The sequence below is a fragment of the Diachasma alloeum genome, unplaced genomic scaffold (genome assembly GCF_001412515.2).
Source record: "Diachasma alloeum isolate Michigan unplaced genomic scaffold, Dall2.0 Dall_scaffold_00364, whole genome shotgun sequence".
In the NCBI taxonomy this organism is placed as follows: Eukaryota; Metazoa; Arthropoda; class Insecta; order Hymenoptera; family Braconidae; genus Diachasma; species Diachasma alloeum.
In genome coordinates, this window is record NW_021680503.1 from 841,422 (window position 1) to 858,316 (window position 16,895).

Sequence of the window (16,895 nt, forward strand, 5' to 3'; positions counted from 1 at the left end):
CGCCACCTTACCTTTTCGGGCCTTCGTGACGAAAAATAGTATGTATCATTCGGGCGATAGCGTTGGTTTTCGAATCGTGTGAGTTTGCAGCACTCGGCGTAGTATAGTCGTAGACTCGGGCCGCCTCCGGCGGCCCTCTAATACCGAAATCTCAATAAATAGAAATTTTCAAACTAATTACTTTAATTGAACCTGTTGAGAACTGCGTCATGAGGACACCTTTGAAGATTCCGTCAACGAAAAAAAAATCAAAACCTATTTTTTCGTCATTTTTTACACTAAAACTGAAGTAGTAAACTCATCAGTACGACAGATGAGGCCCCCAGCGACTTCGAAATTTCAGTGCGGCCTCTCCTTAAAGAGAAAATCGGGGAAATACCTGAATCTTTGACTGAAGGGATTCATCTTACGACAGATAGGCCACTTAGTTATGTCGTCTGGCCATTCGTAGGGGGCTATACTTGCTGGGGCATCACAGAATTTTGGATCCAGGCCACAGACTGATCCGCTTATTCTACCTCCAGGGCCACTGTCACCTGGACCCCATTTTTTCCATGTTGATATGGTATTCTGGAGTGTCAAAATGTACTCGTTAATATTGAGATATTAATGAAAGAGAGAGTGGGATAAAATGTAAACTTTTATCATTTTTTAAATGCATTATTCCAACATTACTTTGCATCCATAAACAATAAGATGAGATTTAATTCACAGGCAATTCATTAATTTGTCATTAAAAGGGAAAATAACAATATTTTGAACAAAAAAAAAATTTTTGCTAATTTGAAAATTATAATAGGAAGTTAAAGTATTCATTTTCTCTCTCCTAAGTTTATAGAATACTTCAGAAAATTTATAATAAAATTCATGCAAACACATCATTTGTATGATGTGCATATTACCGCCAGAGTAGATCTCATTCCCCGGATCAGTTGGTTCGCATGGAGAAATTATTTTTATTATAGCACCATTTTAAAATACCCAATGATAGTATAGAATCCATTAATTATGGAAATTGATCGGTTATCCTGGGAGTACTTACTGAACAGTCAGCTTTGCTGGATTGGACACAGCCAGAGTCGTCGTTTCTGATGCAGCAAGCAGTGTCTCGCTCACGTTCCCGCCACACGTCGATCTCCTTCAGGATTTTCAGGTCTCTTCGCATGCAGGGGGCGAATTTCGCCCCCAGATGAATGAGGTCTGCAGCTCTGGGGCCGATCCAGAAATTCGCGGGCTCTTGGTAATCGACTTGTTGTAATGAAAGACTTGTTACGAGTACCTGAAGCACAAGAACATGGAAAAATTTAATTTTGAAAATTATTTGGGGGGAAAAATTTTAATAAATCGGTTTCTTTAGTTTTGATGAGCGACAATTTATCGTGAAATCAACGAACATTTTTTAGTTTAGAAAATTAAATAAATCATTTATTCAATAAATCATCGTTCATTATTAAATTCAATATTCGCCTCAAAAAAATGTTTTAGTTTCAGATTTTAAAAGTCTTAATGAGACTTTTAATCTTGAAATTCAGTTTTTCAAAATTCTGAAATTAAAAGTTATCACAATCTAAATTAAAATCACGAGTCTTGAATGCAGTAATTAATTTTTCAAGTGTTTAAAAAAATTTTAACAGTCGAAATTAGTCGATGTGTTATCATTTATCAAGCCCTTATCTTGAAATCAAGGGGTTTCAGAGGAAACTTTTTAGTTTACAAAATTGAAGAAATCATGTATTAAATAAATTTTTTCAAAAAAAAATTGTTATTATAATTTATTGAATAAATTTATTTAATACATGATTTATTCAATAAATCATCATTCATTATTAAATTCAATATTCGCCTCAAAAGAATGTTTGAATTTGCAATTTCAAAGTCTTGATGAGACTTTTAATCTTGAAATTTGGTTCTTAAAAATTCTAAAATTAAGAGTTATCACAGTCCAAATTAAAATCACGAGTCTCGCATGCGGAAATTAATTTTTCAAGCTTGTAAACAAATTTTAAAAATCGAAATTGACGTTTCAACTTACCAAGCCCGATCTATGATTGATATCGAACCCAACAGGGCCAAATCCATAACAAAAAAGTGAAATAATCATGACGAGAATTTGAACGGTTGTTATCCAATACGTAAAATACGGCCTGTGGTCCTCAATATCATCCAATTGTTTCCTCACGTGGGGTTTATGCGCCACACTTTTACGAAATGATCGCCTGCTGGGAAAATAAAACAGATTATTCAACTGCATTCGCCACACGCATGGTTTATACCAGCAGTTCAATAAATTGTGATTATCTGCTGACCCCAAGAATCGTCCGACGATGCCCATGCCATATTGTCGCCTATTACTGTTGTCAAATACACGGTCGATGGTGCTTGACGATATCCTAGTGCCGCCTGTAATGTCTCTCCTCAATATTACGCTTTCATCTTGCTGTTGGCTCGTTGCCTCACCATCAATTCGTCCACTCTGCCCTGACCTGCGCCAATTGGTTGTTCTGTAGAAGTTTTTTATTAACGAGATGTGAACGATTTTATGAGATGGACTGAGCGGATTTTTTGGGATAATGAATCGTGGGTACCTGGAGATATAATGATCCTTTGCTATTGATCGAACTCTACGTGGATGAGGGGCTTCTATGCAGGGACCTTCCTTCTTTGGTGATGCGAATCTAAAATGATGATTGAATAAAAAAAATTGTTATGACGAATTCCATGTTAACAGAACAAAATAATCCCTTACATGATGATGAATACCAAATTGTCTTCAGATTACTTGAATTATCATTTTCAATTTTTACATTTTTAAAAATTGGAAAAAATTACTCAATTTGAGGTAATTAATTTGAATTATCTTTAAATAATTTTAAATAATCGTGTGAATTGGAACTCAATTCATCATCTAATCACTCATGAAGTTTTTTGTTCGTCTAGGAAATTTAGTGGAATTACTTGGAGGACAATTTTTTCATTATGTAAAAAGACATTGATAAAAATTTCAAGATCTTCACTTGAAATTTAAGAATAGTTTTCACTCATCCTTCCTATTTAGGAATGATGTCGATGAGTGAGTGATTTTACAAGAAAAATTCTCTCGAGACTCCCCAAGAACCACTCGTTTGCAAGCCAAATACTTTGAGAAATTCCGAGATTGACTCATTACAATTCACCACTTAGTTATTCAAATGATCAAACAAAAGATTATGACCGAGGGAAATTACCTGGCAAATTCCCCGCCACCAGAAGTGGATTCCGCAGTTCTACTTCCACTGTCAAGATGATCAGCCTCCGTGCAAGACATGTCTTCACTCTTGAGAGCATCTCCAATAGCCTGTTCAAGGGAAACTTGAGACTGCTGATGAGGCGTTGCCGAGGGTAGAGGAGGTGGGGGAGGTGGTGGTGGTGGTGCTGGTGGCCGTTGGAAGAATGCCTCCTCTTCCTCATCCCCAACGGCATTATGCTCATCATTGTCGGAGGTAATACCATCGGTGGGTGGAAATGATGAAATTACACTGGGGGGAAAGCTACGGGATTCCGGTTGTGGTTCGGATCTCTCCTGTGGACGCTGTCGTGTCAGGGTCTGGAATGAAGGTAATATATGTAAATAAAGCATTATGTTCAAATTGAACTTATAACGTCAAATTCTGCTGCACGAGAACTTTAATTACAATGCTGTGCACACGAATAAATCAAAGTGTGCATGATGGATTATTATTTCATTTAGAATTTCTGGGGTGGACTGAAAATCATCTCAAACTGTTTGCTGGGTAAATACTTAATAGTTTCATAGTATTTGAGGAAGCATACTGATTCAGGGCTCTATCGAAAGTTGCTCTTCTCGTTTAAATATTCTATGAAAATGTATTATACTGTAATTGAGATATTTAATTATTTAATTCCAGAAATAAAATAATTCGTCCATCTAAATTTAACTTATAACGTCAAATATTGCTGCACGAGAACTTTAATTACAATGCTGTCAATCCGCATAAATCAAAATATGCATGATGTATTATTATTTAATGTAGAATTTCTGGGGTGGACTGAAAACCACCTCAAACAGTTTGCTGTCAAAATGGATTACGCTGCGACTGAAATGTTTCATCATTTAATTTTAGAAATCAACTGATTCGTCAAAACAACGTAAATGTTATCAAACAACTTCCCCAAAAACCACTGAACTCTCAGATAATTATTCTATCCAAATTCAATTTATAACGTCAAATATTCCTGCATTAGAACTTTAATTACAATGTTGTGACTAATTTGATTTAACCTGACTAATTTACCTCATGTATGCCGTATTATTATTCAATTCAATTCAATTTCCGGGGTGGACTGAAAACCATCTCAAGCAGTTTGCTGGGTAAATACGTAATAGAATAGTTACGGAATAGTTTTATGGTATTTAAGGAACCTAATTGATTCAGTGAATGTGTAATTGAGATATTTCGGCATTTGAGACAAATACAAAAAAAAGTAAAATAAAAAAAAGTATTTCGTTCTTTTTCCATGTTATGATTTTCCCTGATGGAAGGAATTCACGCGAAATGTCAATTACATGCGCGAAGCAACGAATGATTTCATCTCCAAGGTTTTTAATATTGTACTGACCTCAACGACGTAATGAAGACCTGACAACGTCATTCGTGCAACCGAGTCTTTTCTCCGCACAGGCTGCTGCCATCGCCGTAACGTAATATTCTAAGAATAAATTCATCAGTTAGTGTCAACCGTATATTACAGACTCGCTGTTCCAAGTGATAATGGTAAGCTACCTCTGGTATTTCAGTGGAATCTGGGATATCTTTTGTGATGTCTGGGTCCACCGGTTTGTGCTCCGGGAGGAGAGCACCGTACTTTCGGGAGGCCATGCGCCTCCTTCTGTCGAGCCATCTTTGCCTCTCCAGGCTCTCCGTTTCCTCGTCGACACCGAAGAATGTTGCAGTCTCTTTTTTTATGTAGCTGGAAAAAAAAGGATTTATTTCGAATAAATTAATTATTTGTTTAACAGAATTGAAATGTTTTCACATGAATAAATATGAGTTATATTAATTTTCAATGATAGAATTGCTGAAGTGAATAGACAAATTTTTAATTAAGCGTTTTATTTGGGTCTAGGGCTGCGTTTCAAGAAAAATCTCCAGTTCTTCCGGATATTTTCCTTGAGAAAATTGAAGTTTCATGAACACTTGGTGATTTTTAGGAGAATTATATGCGATTTAGGGGAGAAAATGAATTGAATTTCAGATTTCAATGGAAATTGAATGAAATTACAAATTTTTTAGCTTCATGAAGCCGAGGATTTACCAATTTACTGGATTGTCAATAAAAAGATGAATATTCAGTACAATAATTAAATCTCAAGCATAAATTTACCTGAATTCAACTAAACTTTGCACTTTCTATTCATTTCCCCATAAAATTTTGATTTTTCAATTATGAAATTCCTTTAAATTCCTCGACATTGCAGTGAAATACGTAATAAAAAATTTCAGGCAAAAATTTTAAACAGTGTCATCTCCACTTCAAAAGCGTCAAAAAATCCTCAAATGAATAAATTCATCTTCTTAAATAAAATAAATGAATAAAAAGAAAATTCTCGTGAAAATTCTATTTGTTTTTTGCGCTGATTCGATTCGATATTCTATAGGAAAAAGTCAACAGATTAGATTTTTCTGTTTACATTTTTCTCTTGAGATTTTTTCTATTAAAATTGTTGAGCACGGATTTTCCAAGTTTTTCCGCTGTATTTTGTTTTGTTTTGCATTACAGGGTCCGAGTGGAAAAACTTGGAAAATTTATGCTCAAGTATTCCTATAGAAAACATCCCAAGAGAATATTCATACAGAAAAATCGAAGTCTATTGACTTTTTCTATCCAAAATCTAATAGAAACAGCGCAAAAAACAAATAAAATTTTCTACCGAATTCGCTAAGTTTTTCTATTTAATGTTTTCGTCCGTGAATTGCCTCTAAAAAAAATTCTTACTTCTTTATCGCCTCTGTTCGACTCATATGTCGCTTAAGTCGTGGCTTCTGCCCAACAGACCCAGCAGTGCTCCCCGAATTGCATGGTTCAATAGTGGGTCTTGGTCCTGCTGGTGCCGAAACACTTCTCGTAATAGCCAAGCTTGATGTACTGATTGCTGTTGATGCAGCATTCGTAGCTGAAGGCACAGAAGGTGAGATAGTCGGAACAGTTGTTATTGGTTTATCAGTTGTTGTAACGCTGTTTGTATTCCCCACAGCGTACATGCCAATACTCTGTGAACTTTCGCCATCAGCCCCTGAGGATGAAATCGTTGAGGTCCCTGTTGTGCCGGAGCTCGGCGATTGTTGCCTAAAATTATACAAAATCAAATTGACTAGATTACGCAGCCCCATCTCCAAGTTTATTTTCATTCGACTTTTTTTTGCCTGCGAATTCGCTGGCGCTGGCGAATGCAACAGCTTCCATGAATATTGTATGGGTGCTATTATAATTTCATGACCACGACTTTGGAGTTACTGACTAAAACCCCAATTTCCATTTATTTTAAATAATATATAAATTGTTCACGAGGGTAAATGTTTGGTATGGATAGTTGGGAATAAGTTGGGAATTAGTCAGAATGAAGATGTCAATTTTTCTGAATGATTCACTGAAAATATTTTAATAAAAATAAAATAAATGAAATAAAAAAAATAAAAATGAAATAATGCGATATTTTATGGAAAGTCAATAAAAGCCGATTTTTCTATACAACTCATTCTATTGAAATATTTTCTACAAAATTTCCTCGGCTTAAATTTTGTTTTTTTTTCATTCTATTTTTTTTGTTCTTTTCATCAAGAAAATGTAACAAAAAACTTGGGAAATTTGAACCGAAGAAATTCTATCGAAAATATCTCAGTAGAATAAGTTGTATAAAAAAATCAATAGAACGAAAGAAATTCAATAGAATTGTCTAGCGAATTTGCTAGGTTTTTCTATGAAATGTTTCATACGTGTTTACTATGAATAGTTGTGAATAAGTTGGGAATTAGTCAGAATAAAGATATCAATTTTTCTGAATGATACACCGAAAATATTCAAATAAAAGTCAAATAAATAAAATAAAAAAAAGAAAATGACATGAAAATATTTTATAGAAAGTCAATAAAAGTCGATTTTTCTATACAACTCATTCTATCGAGATATTTTCTATAAAATTTCCTCGGCTCAAATTTTCTGTTTTTTTCATTCTATTTTTCTTTTCTTTTCATAAAGAAAATGGAACAAAAAAATTGGAAAATTTGAGCCGAGAAAATTCTATATCAAATATCTCAATAGAATAAATTGTATAAAAAAATCAGTAGAACCAAAGAAATTCAATGGAATTGTCTAGCAAGTCCGCTAGGTTCTTCAATGAAATTTTTTCACACCTGTTTGCTATGAATTCTTCCACTTTCTTCATAAATTTAGGAACAGAGATCAAATAGTCGTTACCATGATTATATAATCAAAAGACTAGAGTGTTATATTTGCAAGCTCCTATGTAAATAATTCTCTTGACTGAAGGTTCAATAAAGACATTAATTTACGCATTCGAATTTCCGACATTTCGAAATTATACTTTTTTAAGAACAGCAGTTGGAATTAAACTCAAAACTATTTGAATTTGAAATTTGTAAAAATAGCTCAGCCAATGAATGCAAAATAGTACATAAAATATTTCACTTGAATAAATGTTTACAAATGAATCAGAAATTCGTGAAAATTAAATTTCCACGACTAAAAAGTGAAATAAAACCCAATAGTAATTAAACCACCACCACTTACTCGGCTTTATCCATAACGATCCGTTCACCCTTCGAATTGCCGTTGATTATAAAAATTTAATTCTATTTTGACGCATACTTTATCCCGCGAATGCAAAATAAATTCGAGAATTACACCACGAAACAGCTGGAAATCACGGAATACTGTAGAATTGTTGAGCTACTCCGTGTTGTGAGTCAGTAACATTTTATCTCCTATCAGAGCCCCGATAATATCGTGAAATGAGTGATCCTCTCGCAGCGATACAGTGTAATACTATTTTCGGTTGACAATCAAACTGCGGCACAACCAATTTCATCAATATTTGGAATGGAAGAGTTGAGCTGTTTTGGCGGTTGAAAAAGCCAGTGCGCTATGTTGACGCAGTCTGATGGTACTAATGCCGGTTTGAGGGGAAAAAAAAGATAGAACAGATGTGAAATAAAGGCAAAAAAGCAATACTCAGCATGTTGTGACGCTGGATCGTGACTCACTTGGTGGGAAAAAGAGAAAGGAACAGCGAGTACAGAGGAAACCTTGAGAGAGGAAGATATGGAAGGGAGGAATGGAACTTTGGGTGTCAATGACCTGGAAAAATACTCGAAATCGTACTGTAATACGTAATCGTAATTCGAAAATACTGAACACTACGAAAATAATCAATTGACCAATACACTTAAGTCATTCAATGAATTGAATGTTCGAACATTTAATACATTTGTTCGATCACTGGAGGTCATGAAAAAATTCTACACCCAGAACATCTCTTTCGAACACACAATAGAGTCCCCTAAAACTTGGCGGAACAGTCTTTTGTATGCTAAGTTAACTGCTCGAGTACAACTTTGTCTGCTACCAGCGCATAAATATACCACTCGAATTATCTGTATAACAGCGGTAAATGATTCCCCCAAGTGATGTACATTTGTCGCGAAACATTACGCTAAAACCGTCTGCATCATTCGACTCTATTATTGTAAAAAAAATTGGAATATCAATGATGATCGAATGTTAAGATTCAGACGAGGGATATTGAACTTTATTCATGCGGAAAATGCTTAAAAAATTATAATTTTCGTGAAATTGAAGAACATATTCACCAGAAACTTTCGGATTTTTCCTAATTTTTGCTGAATAATTGAGTTAAAAATGATGAATTATATCGATTTTCTCATCAATAAAAAAAAATCTGTTCTACCACAAAAATTTAATGGAAATGTAATGGGATATTCGTTTTTTAAATTCATACCACTCGAATTATCTGTATAATAGCGATAAATGATTCCCCCAAGTGATGTATATTTGTCGCGAAACGTTCCGCTAAAACCATCTGCATCATTCGACTCTATTATTGTAAAAAAAATTAGAATTTCAAGGATGATCAAATGTTAATTTTCAGACGAGTGATACTGAATTTTATTCATGAGGAAAAAGCTTGAAAAATTCAAATTTTCTTCAAATTGAAGAACATATGTAAAAATCAAGAATTATATCGATTTTCTCATCAATTAAAAAAAATCTGTTCTACCACAAAAATTTAATGGAAATGTAATGGGATATTCGTTTTTTAAATTCATACCACTCGCATTAGCTGTATAATAGCGGTAAATGATTCCCCCAAGTGATGTAAATTTGTCGCGAAATAATACACTAAAACTATCTGCATCATTCGACTCTATTATTGTAAAAAAAATTGGAATTTCAAGGATGATCAAATGTTTATTTTCAGACGAGTGATATAGAATTTTATTCATGAGGAAAAAGCTTAAAAAATTCCAATTTTGCGGAAATTAAAGAACATAGTTACCACATATTCTCTGATTTTTCCTAATTTTCACTGAATAATTGAGTACAAAATCACGAATTATATCGATTTTCTTCGCAATTAAAAAAAAATCTTTTTTATCATAAAAATTTTTATTTAAATTTAAAAATCTGTCCTATCGCATTGATTTTTATATATGAAGAAAATGCTTGAAAAAATTAGAATTTTCTTGAAATCGAAGAATACATTCACCAGAAATTTCTGATTTTTCCTACTTTCCCTGAATAATTGAGTTCAAAATCACAAATTAAAAAAAAATATGTTCTACCCGAAAAATTTAATTAAAACTCCCCGGAACCCCCCTCTAAAATTCATTTTTAATACGCCCCCCGAGAAATTCATCCTAAAAAAGCAGTAAAAGAAATCTCGCCTGCACCGTCGAGAGCCCGTGCTAAACTAAAATCCATAAAACCCCGCATAAAGAAAAAAACTCACCACGACGAATGGGCCGACTGATTAGAAGGAATGGAGGGCAGAGCGGGTGGCAGAGACCTCCTGACTTGACAGCAGTTCTTCTGTCCCCCAGCTCCCTCGCAGCACGTATGGCTGGACCTCCCACCGCCGTTGAATTCAATGGTGGAGGCTCGCACCTTGGGTCGCAACAAGGGTGAAGTAGAGAATTCCCTCTGGGCTGAGGTTGAACTGCTTGAGCTACTGGAGCCAGGGCTCCCGCTGATCCGCCCAGGGGAGGCATAAGCAAAGCCTCGAAATCGAAAATTCGTCTGGTGATACGGATACCCTGGCGGTGGTAGCCGATAGTGATGATGAAATCCAAGATCTCGTCGCATGTACGGATCGCCAGGATCAGCAGCTGGTACGTAACGATCGGTTGGTGTGTGCACAGCCGATGGAATGTACCTGTCCACGTACCTATCAGGGTACAATATCTCAGGTGGTGGTTGGGGCACATATCTCTCGACTGGTGTGTGGGCATGTGGTGGCACATAACTGACACCCGAGGCATTACCACCACTATAATTCCTGGGATCATTTCCTGCATTAACTGGCGAACACGAAGTGCCTATTCTACCAGTCGAGAATATATCCTTTGGTTTTGGTAATGACAGATACTTCTCGCCAATGCTGCGAATTGGTGAGTAGCGCTCGATATTTCCGTGGTATCTCTGCTCGCTCTTCTGGTAGCGGTCGATTGTATTTGTTGAGCTGTTGTAACGATCCATGGAGTAACGGTCTTGGCTGCAGCGGTCGTAGTGATCGGGATTTGTGAGCTGGTAGCGATCGTAACTCGACACTGACTTCGATACCTGAATGAATTTGTCGGTTTTTGAGTTTTGATTCTGATAGCGGATTGTACTGACGTCGGGGGTCGGTGACTGCTGGATGAAGCGGTCCGCTGAGGGCTGGCTTGAGGTAGAGTACAGACTGTGGTATCTACTGTTCTCCGAGGAGGACGGGGAGGATGACACGAGGAGGCGCTCGGTTGAGGCTGATGGGTATCTTCCTGGCTCTGATATGAGGCATCCGTCGTGGGTCGATGGGGAAGAACTCGATAAGTATGCACGTTCGTTGAATCTGGAGGAATTTAAGAGGAATTTAAGCGCGAGATTGAATTGTTCAATTTTTTAAGTTTAGGAATTTATATTGAAGAGAGTCTCTAGAAAAAATTAGTAGATTTCTGTTGAGATGTTTTCTACGAAAATTTGTTGATCGAATGTCTTATTTTCTTAGGATGATTTTCTTAATTTTCTTAATTTTTAAAAATTTGGAAAATTCATGTCGTGGAATTTTTATAGAAAATGTCTCAATCGAAAAGCTTCCACAGACAGATAAAATTCTATTGATTATTCCTATAAACCAGTTTCTATTAAACATTTTCATTTTAGAACCCAAAAACTCCTAGAATTCCACTAGAAATTGTCCCCGAATTCGTAACCTTTTTCTATTTAATTTCTCATCCACGAAGTGCCCATAATTTTAATTCATCCCCTCTCCCCTCTGCATTCAAAATTTCAAATGAAGAATTTGCAAAACCCTTAAAATTGAAAAAGCCCATAACAAACCTATCGTTGGCTCTCGACGACTGTGTGTATCGTTGCAGGGCAAGATCGTTGAACCTCTCGAGCGAGTACCTCGACTGACCCGAGACCTCCTGGAATCCGGCGTACCTGCAGGTATAATCCCTGGAGTCCGGTGTCGGTGAGCTTGAGTTTGAGCATCGTTCCCCCCTCTCCGAGTACTTCTGACAGTCGCCAGTCCTATCCGACGAGTACCTCCTCGACTGTTGGCCATCCGAGGTGGCCGAGAGTATCCTCTCGGTGGAGGCGTACCTCTGATGTGCGCCCTCAGGGTTCGGTGAGCTCGACAAAAACCTTTCGCACGTCGTGAGTGTCGAGTATTTCTCACGATGAAGACCCGCAGACTCTTGTCTCTGGTATCGCTCGTGCATCGGCGAATCCGTGACGAATCTCTCGTTGGACTTGCCGGCAAATCTTTCAGGCACTGGTGCATGTATCGGCGACGCCGACACCAACTTCTCCGTTGACATTGTGTACCTCCCGACGTCTTTGATGCCACTCGTCGTCTGAAAGTGTCCGCCCTCCCGCTGATGAGCAATTTGTACAGGTGATCCAGTGGCCAACAGGCGTTCACTAGAAGTGGTAAATCGCTGATGATGATCTCTGCTATCGTGCGACGAACCCGCAGATGACACCAGGAGCCTGTCCGACGATGAAAATCTGTCCTTGAGCATTGGTGAGGCTGGCGCTGTGCCGTATCGATCTCGAGGACTGGGTGAGCTCGGTACAATGCAGTCATTGGGGGTGTAATTAGCAAGACTCTGAGTTGAGGCGTATTTGTCATTGGGACTTGGGGAGAGTGGGGGTGGCGGTATGAAACGATCGTTCGCCGGGGCCGGCGAGGGCGGCGATGGAAAGCTCTCCGGTGAGAAAAGTTTACTCGTTGTTGATAGGGCAAGCACACCGGCGTTTGCATATTCACCAGTTGCTGTGCTCTTTGAAACTGTTGTCGACGTAATTTCGCTCTGATAACGATCGTTCGAGGATGATATTCTCTGATCGTTTGGCAACTGGGGGTATCTGGAGGGCTCGCTCGGCAGCATTGCCTGCTGCTGTCCTGAATACTGATGATTAGATGATGTCGACGATAAAGACTGATTGTATCGCTCCTGGTGGGAGGGAATTCCGTATCTCTCGCAGCACGACTGCACTGTTCTTGGTATATCGTCGAGTTTCTGGTGCTGGCTCTCCACTGATTTTTCGTAGTCCATCTTGAGCGCCCCATAGTCAGAATCACTCGGCATTTGGCGATCATTGCTGGTGCTATTGGTAATTGTACATTTTGGGTCGTAACTGTGATTAGCGCAGACAGAGGAAAGAACTCGGGGCTCTGGCTGCTTGGGATAACAGCCTTGTAGCGATCCGACGTCAGCACTGCTGGCACTTGTACTACTTTGGATAGTGGGGATACTCGGGGAATTGGAATTGCCGGGGTTGCTTCCTGGGCTGGGGTACAACGGGGCTGTTCCGAATTGTGAGGTAGAGTGCTGATGCAACAGGAGAGGTTCTCTTCGGCCATAGTCGTCGTCTGTCGGCATTCTGGTGGCCTGCGGCCCACTGTCAGGACATCTGTAATGCAATTGTTGGGGGTGAGAAATTGTCGCCTGAGATTTCGGGGGGAATTCGGTGGAATTGGGAATTTTTTAGGTGCTGGGGGACCAGAAAGCACAGACGTAGGTGAATTTTTGATTGATTCGAAGTTTAAAAATATATTTATATCAATTTTCGGGGAATAATTGAACTAAAATTCATATCTTTCAGTGATTTTTTCATAACGTTTTTAATATTCAAGGACGAAGTTCCTTGAAATTTCAATGGAACGTCATGAAATTTTCCAAGTATTTGTTATTAAGGATATCCAAGTATAGTGTCTTTTACGGTTTGGTACAGACAATACTATAGATTCAACCATTTTCAATGATCAAATTTGTCAATTAAATTGCGTAAGAAAAATTTGGCAAAAAATTATGAATATTCAGTGTCATTCAAATTATATTTTGCACAAAATTAGTATTTTTTAAACATTTCTTTTTTATAAACAATTAATTTAAATTATTTAAACTTTCTGAAACCTCATGTTTTTAGACTTGAAATAGTTTTATGTTAACATTCTAAATATTTATTTATAAACAACGAATGTTTAAAAAATATTTGTTGTATATCAATAAATTAGTAATAAATTATTAAATTCAATAATTAAATTAATGATTATTAATTTATTTGCAAACAACGAATGTCTAAAAAATGTTCGTTGTTTATAAATAAATAATTGAAATTGTTTAAACTTTCTGAAGCCTCATTTTTTTAGCCATGAAATCGATGCCTGGTAAAATTCTGAATCTAAATAAATTTGTTACGATTCCGAAAAAATGATTTTTATCGTGGAAAATTGATTGTTTATAACTTATTTACAGAAAATACTCATAATTTTCAAAAATTGTAATTTTTAAATTACTTCATTAACCTTCCTCCAAAAGGAAACTCTAGTTTTCTCATATTTTTAAAATAATTTCTAGCGGTTCAATATCAAGATTTTAAATTCAAACCTGCAAAGTTTAAATAATAAAATCATTATACAATGTCCGGAAATTTAGGGTCAAATGGGGCTCAATAGAATCCGCCAAAAACTAATAAAAATCCAATAGAATTTTCTACCGAATTCGCAAACGGTTAAGTCAATTTAATCTTTAGCTGAGTTTTCCAGAATTATTTCCGAATTCAAGGAAAATAGCGAAATCTTCATAATAACCTTTTTTATAGAGAGAATTGAGTGCTACTAAAAAGGTTATGAGAAAAATTTAGCCATCTCCCTTAGATTTAGAGATATTCATTGAAAACTGGCCGATAGCCAAAATCGACTTAAACCATTTGTTCACTTCGCTACTAAATAATTCCTATAGAAAATATTCGTATAGAAATATCCGAATATGATATACGGAAATCCTATAGAATTTCTGTACGCAATTCGTATAGAAAATTTCTCTACGTTGTTTTCATACGCGCAAATCCTTCTTCAAACAACATAATTGCAATTATAATCCCCCGTCAACCTCGATCTCAGCATTATTAACAAAATCTTCGGATCTATTTATGTTCCAGAAGAACAAAGTCGAGAAACGACACCGAAAGCTCCCGACAAAGTTACCGCGTAACTTGTACATCCAACCGCTTTGTGGCTCTTGGGCACGTTTGTTAATTACCTCTAGTTAATTAAGAGACTTTAGGGGTGTGAACAATTGTTTGCACAGTGTGACTTACGCAACTGACCCCAGTCAACATCCACAAACAACAGTGCGCTGCACTCTAATGGCAACATATTTCCCCATTATTTCCTTATCGCCGGGGCTTTTTTTCACACGATATCAAGATTTTTTTAGCTTTATCTCTCACTATTTCCGGTATTGGTCGCGAACTAAAAATAGCGCCGGGCGCTTTATTATTCTATATATCAAGAATGCGTAACGCGATACGGAGTTTCATTATAGGTGCAGTCATATGATATTGTGTGCAGTGCAATAAATAACTTCCAGCATACGCTGCAGCAGGGGAATTCGTCGGTCACGACTCACTAGTATACCAAGAGCTTGGAATACGTGATGCCTGTCAGACACATGAATTTGTGGGAATTAATCGTCGCTAATTAATACCCGGGAATATTGCGATTACCGCACACGTAATGCATGTGTGCGGAATTACTGTTTGCAATTGTAATGATTTTAGGGAGCCGATGAGTTTTTTCGTTCTTTTCAGGATATCCAGGTATTTTTTAGCGTTTGATGCAGAGCACACTGTACACTGCTAAAAAAAATTTGTCTGAATTTTCCGTGCCAAATTCCGGAAATTTTTATCGTGTTCCAATTCCACTGAAATTTCAGGAAATTTTATTGTCATTGAACATTCAGAATTCCGTGCTAAACTCAAACAGAACTGTAAATTTCCGTTTCATTTTTCCCTGAAAACAAATGGAAACCCAGAAAATTCTGGTAAATATATTCTTGAATTTTCAGGACAATGACACTGAATGCGCTTTAGGGAAAAAAATCATGAAATTTCAGATTTCAATGAAAATTCAATGCAATTTGATACTGAATATTCATATTAGATTGAAAATTAAAATAAATTAAGGAATTCTCGTCCTTATGCACCTTAAAATTCTGGAATTTTACTGAATTTTCAGTGAAACTTGAAATTTAATGATTTTTTCCCCTAAGTCGCATTCAGTGCCACTGTCCTGAAAATTGGTAGTCAACTGTCTGCTAGGTCAATTCAATGGTCAGATTAAAGATCGCAAGGCTTACAATTTCTCTGTATTACAAAAATCCAAATTTACTTCTGATGATGAAAATTTGGTACTCAAAATTGAGGCTCCAAAATTTAAGGGTCACAGGGGTCAAAATAAAACTCGAAAAGGTCAACATAAGGTTCATGAGAGGTAGAATAAGGGTCCCAAGGGTCAAAGTAAGGGCCTTAAGGGTTAAAATAAAGGTCATGAGGGTCAGAATAAGGGTGACGAGGGTAAGATTAAGGGTCACGAGGTCAAATTAAGGGTCACGAGGGTCAGATTAAGGGTCAAGACGGTCAAAATACGGGTCATGAGGGTCAGAATAAGGGTCACGATAGTCAGAATAAGGTCACAAGGGTCATAATAGGGGGCATGGGGTCATATGGGGTGATATGAGGGCGTTGCCCCCTCATAAGGGTTAAAATAAGGGTCATGAGGGTCAGAATAAGGGTCACGATGGTCAGAATAAGGTCATAAGGGTCAGAATAGGGGGCATGGGGTCATATGGGGTGACATGAGGGCGTAGCCCCCTAGTAAATAATAACCTTAAGGGTCAAAATGGGCTTAAATAAAAGCTCTGATGTTCGACTACAAATATAAATAAAGCATTTTAAAAAACAGCCCAAAAAAAGTACTTGGATACCCTTAGTTCCTTGCGGAGAGAATTTTGCTTAATTGGTTCCATGAATGGGAGAGGAATATCTGAGGGTTCTCGGGGCTTTTAAATTCGTCGGAAGTAGCAAGCCAACTCTTCTCAAAGGTTTTTCCCTTCACTCGTAAGCATGAGATGAATATGGATTTTTTGTTATCAATTATACATTCAGATTTCGCGGAAGTATAACGTGGTCTAATGGAATAGATCATCGGGGATCGATGATGTAAGTTGATGATGGCAATGGATTGAATTAATCCGGACTACTTCGGACCGTCGAGTTGTGTATGGAGAGGTTTTTCCAACTTTTCGGGG

General features: G+C 37.1%; 1 protein-coding gene across 4 annotated transcripts in view; it reads right to left on the reverse strand.

The window, feature by feature from the left end:
* LOC107041397 (inactive rhomboid protein 1) overlaps positions 1–16,895 on the reverse strand; it is a 32,172-nt gene that overhangs the window by 3,844 nt on the left and 11,433 nt on the right. For 2 of the 4 annotated variants that reach the window (XM_015261936.1, XM_015261938.2), the window contains exons 2-12: positions 11,632–13,215; positions 10,046–11,143; positions 5,995–6,345; positions 4,782–4,968; positions 4,618–4,707; positions 3,225–3,583; positions 2,586–2,675; positions 2,307–2,501; positions 2,033–2,216; positions 1,043–1,279; positions 380–570 (exon numbers count right to left, since the gene is read on the reverse strand). In XM_015261936.1, the coding sequence (XP_015117422.1) occupies positions 380–570; positions 1,043–1,279; positions 2,033–2,216; positions 2,307–2,501; positions 2,586–2,675; positions 3,225–3,583; positions 4,618–4,707; positions 4,782–4,968; positions 5,995–6,345; positions 10,046–11,143; positions 11,632–13,184 (4,535 nt within the window). In that variant the 5' untranslated portion in view covers positions 13,185–13,215. The remainder of the gene's footprint in view (positions 1–379; positions 571–1,042; positions 1,280–2,032; positions 2,217–2,306; positions 2,502–2,585; positions 2,676–3,224; positions 3,584–4,617; positions 4,708–4,781; positions 4,969–5,994; positions 6,346–10,045; positions 11,144–11,631; positions 13,216–16,895) is intronic. The other 2 variants (XM_015261939.2, XM_029126328.1) reach the window with 2 other exon arrangements.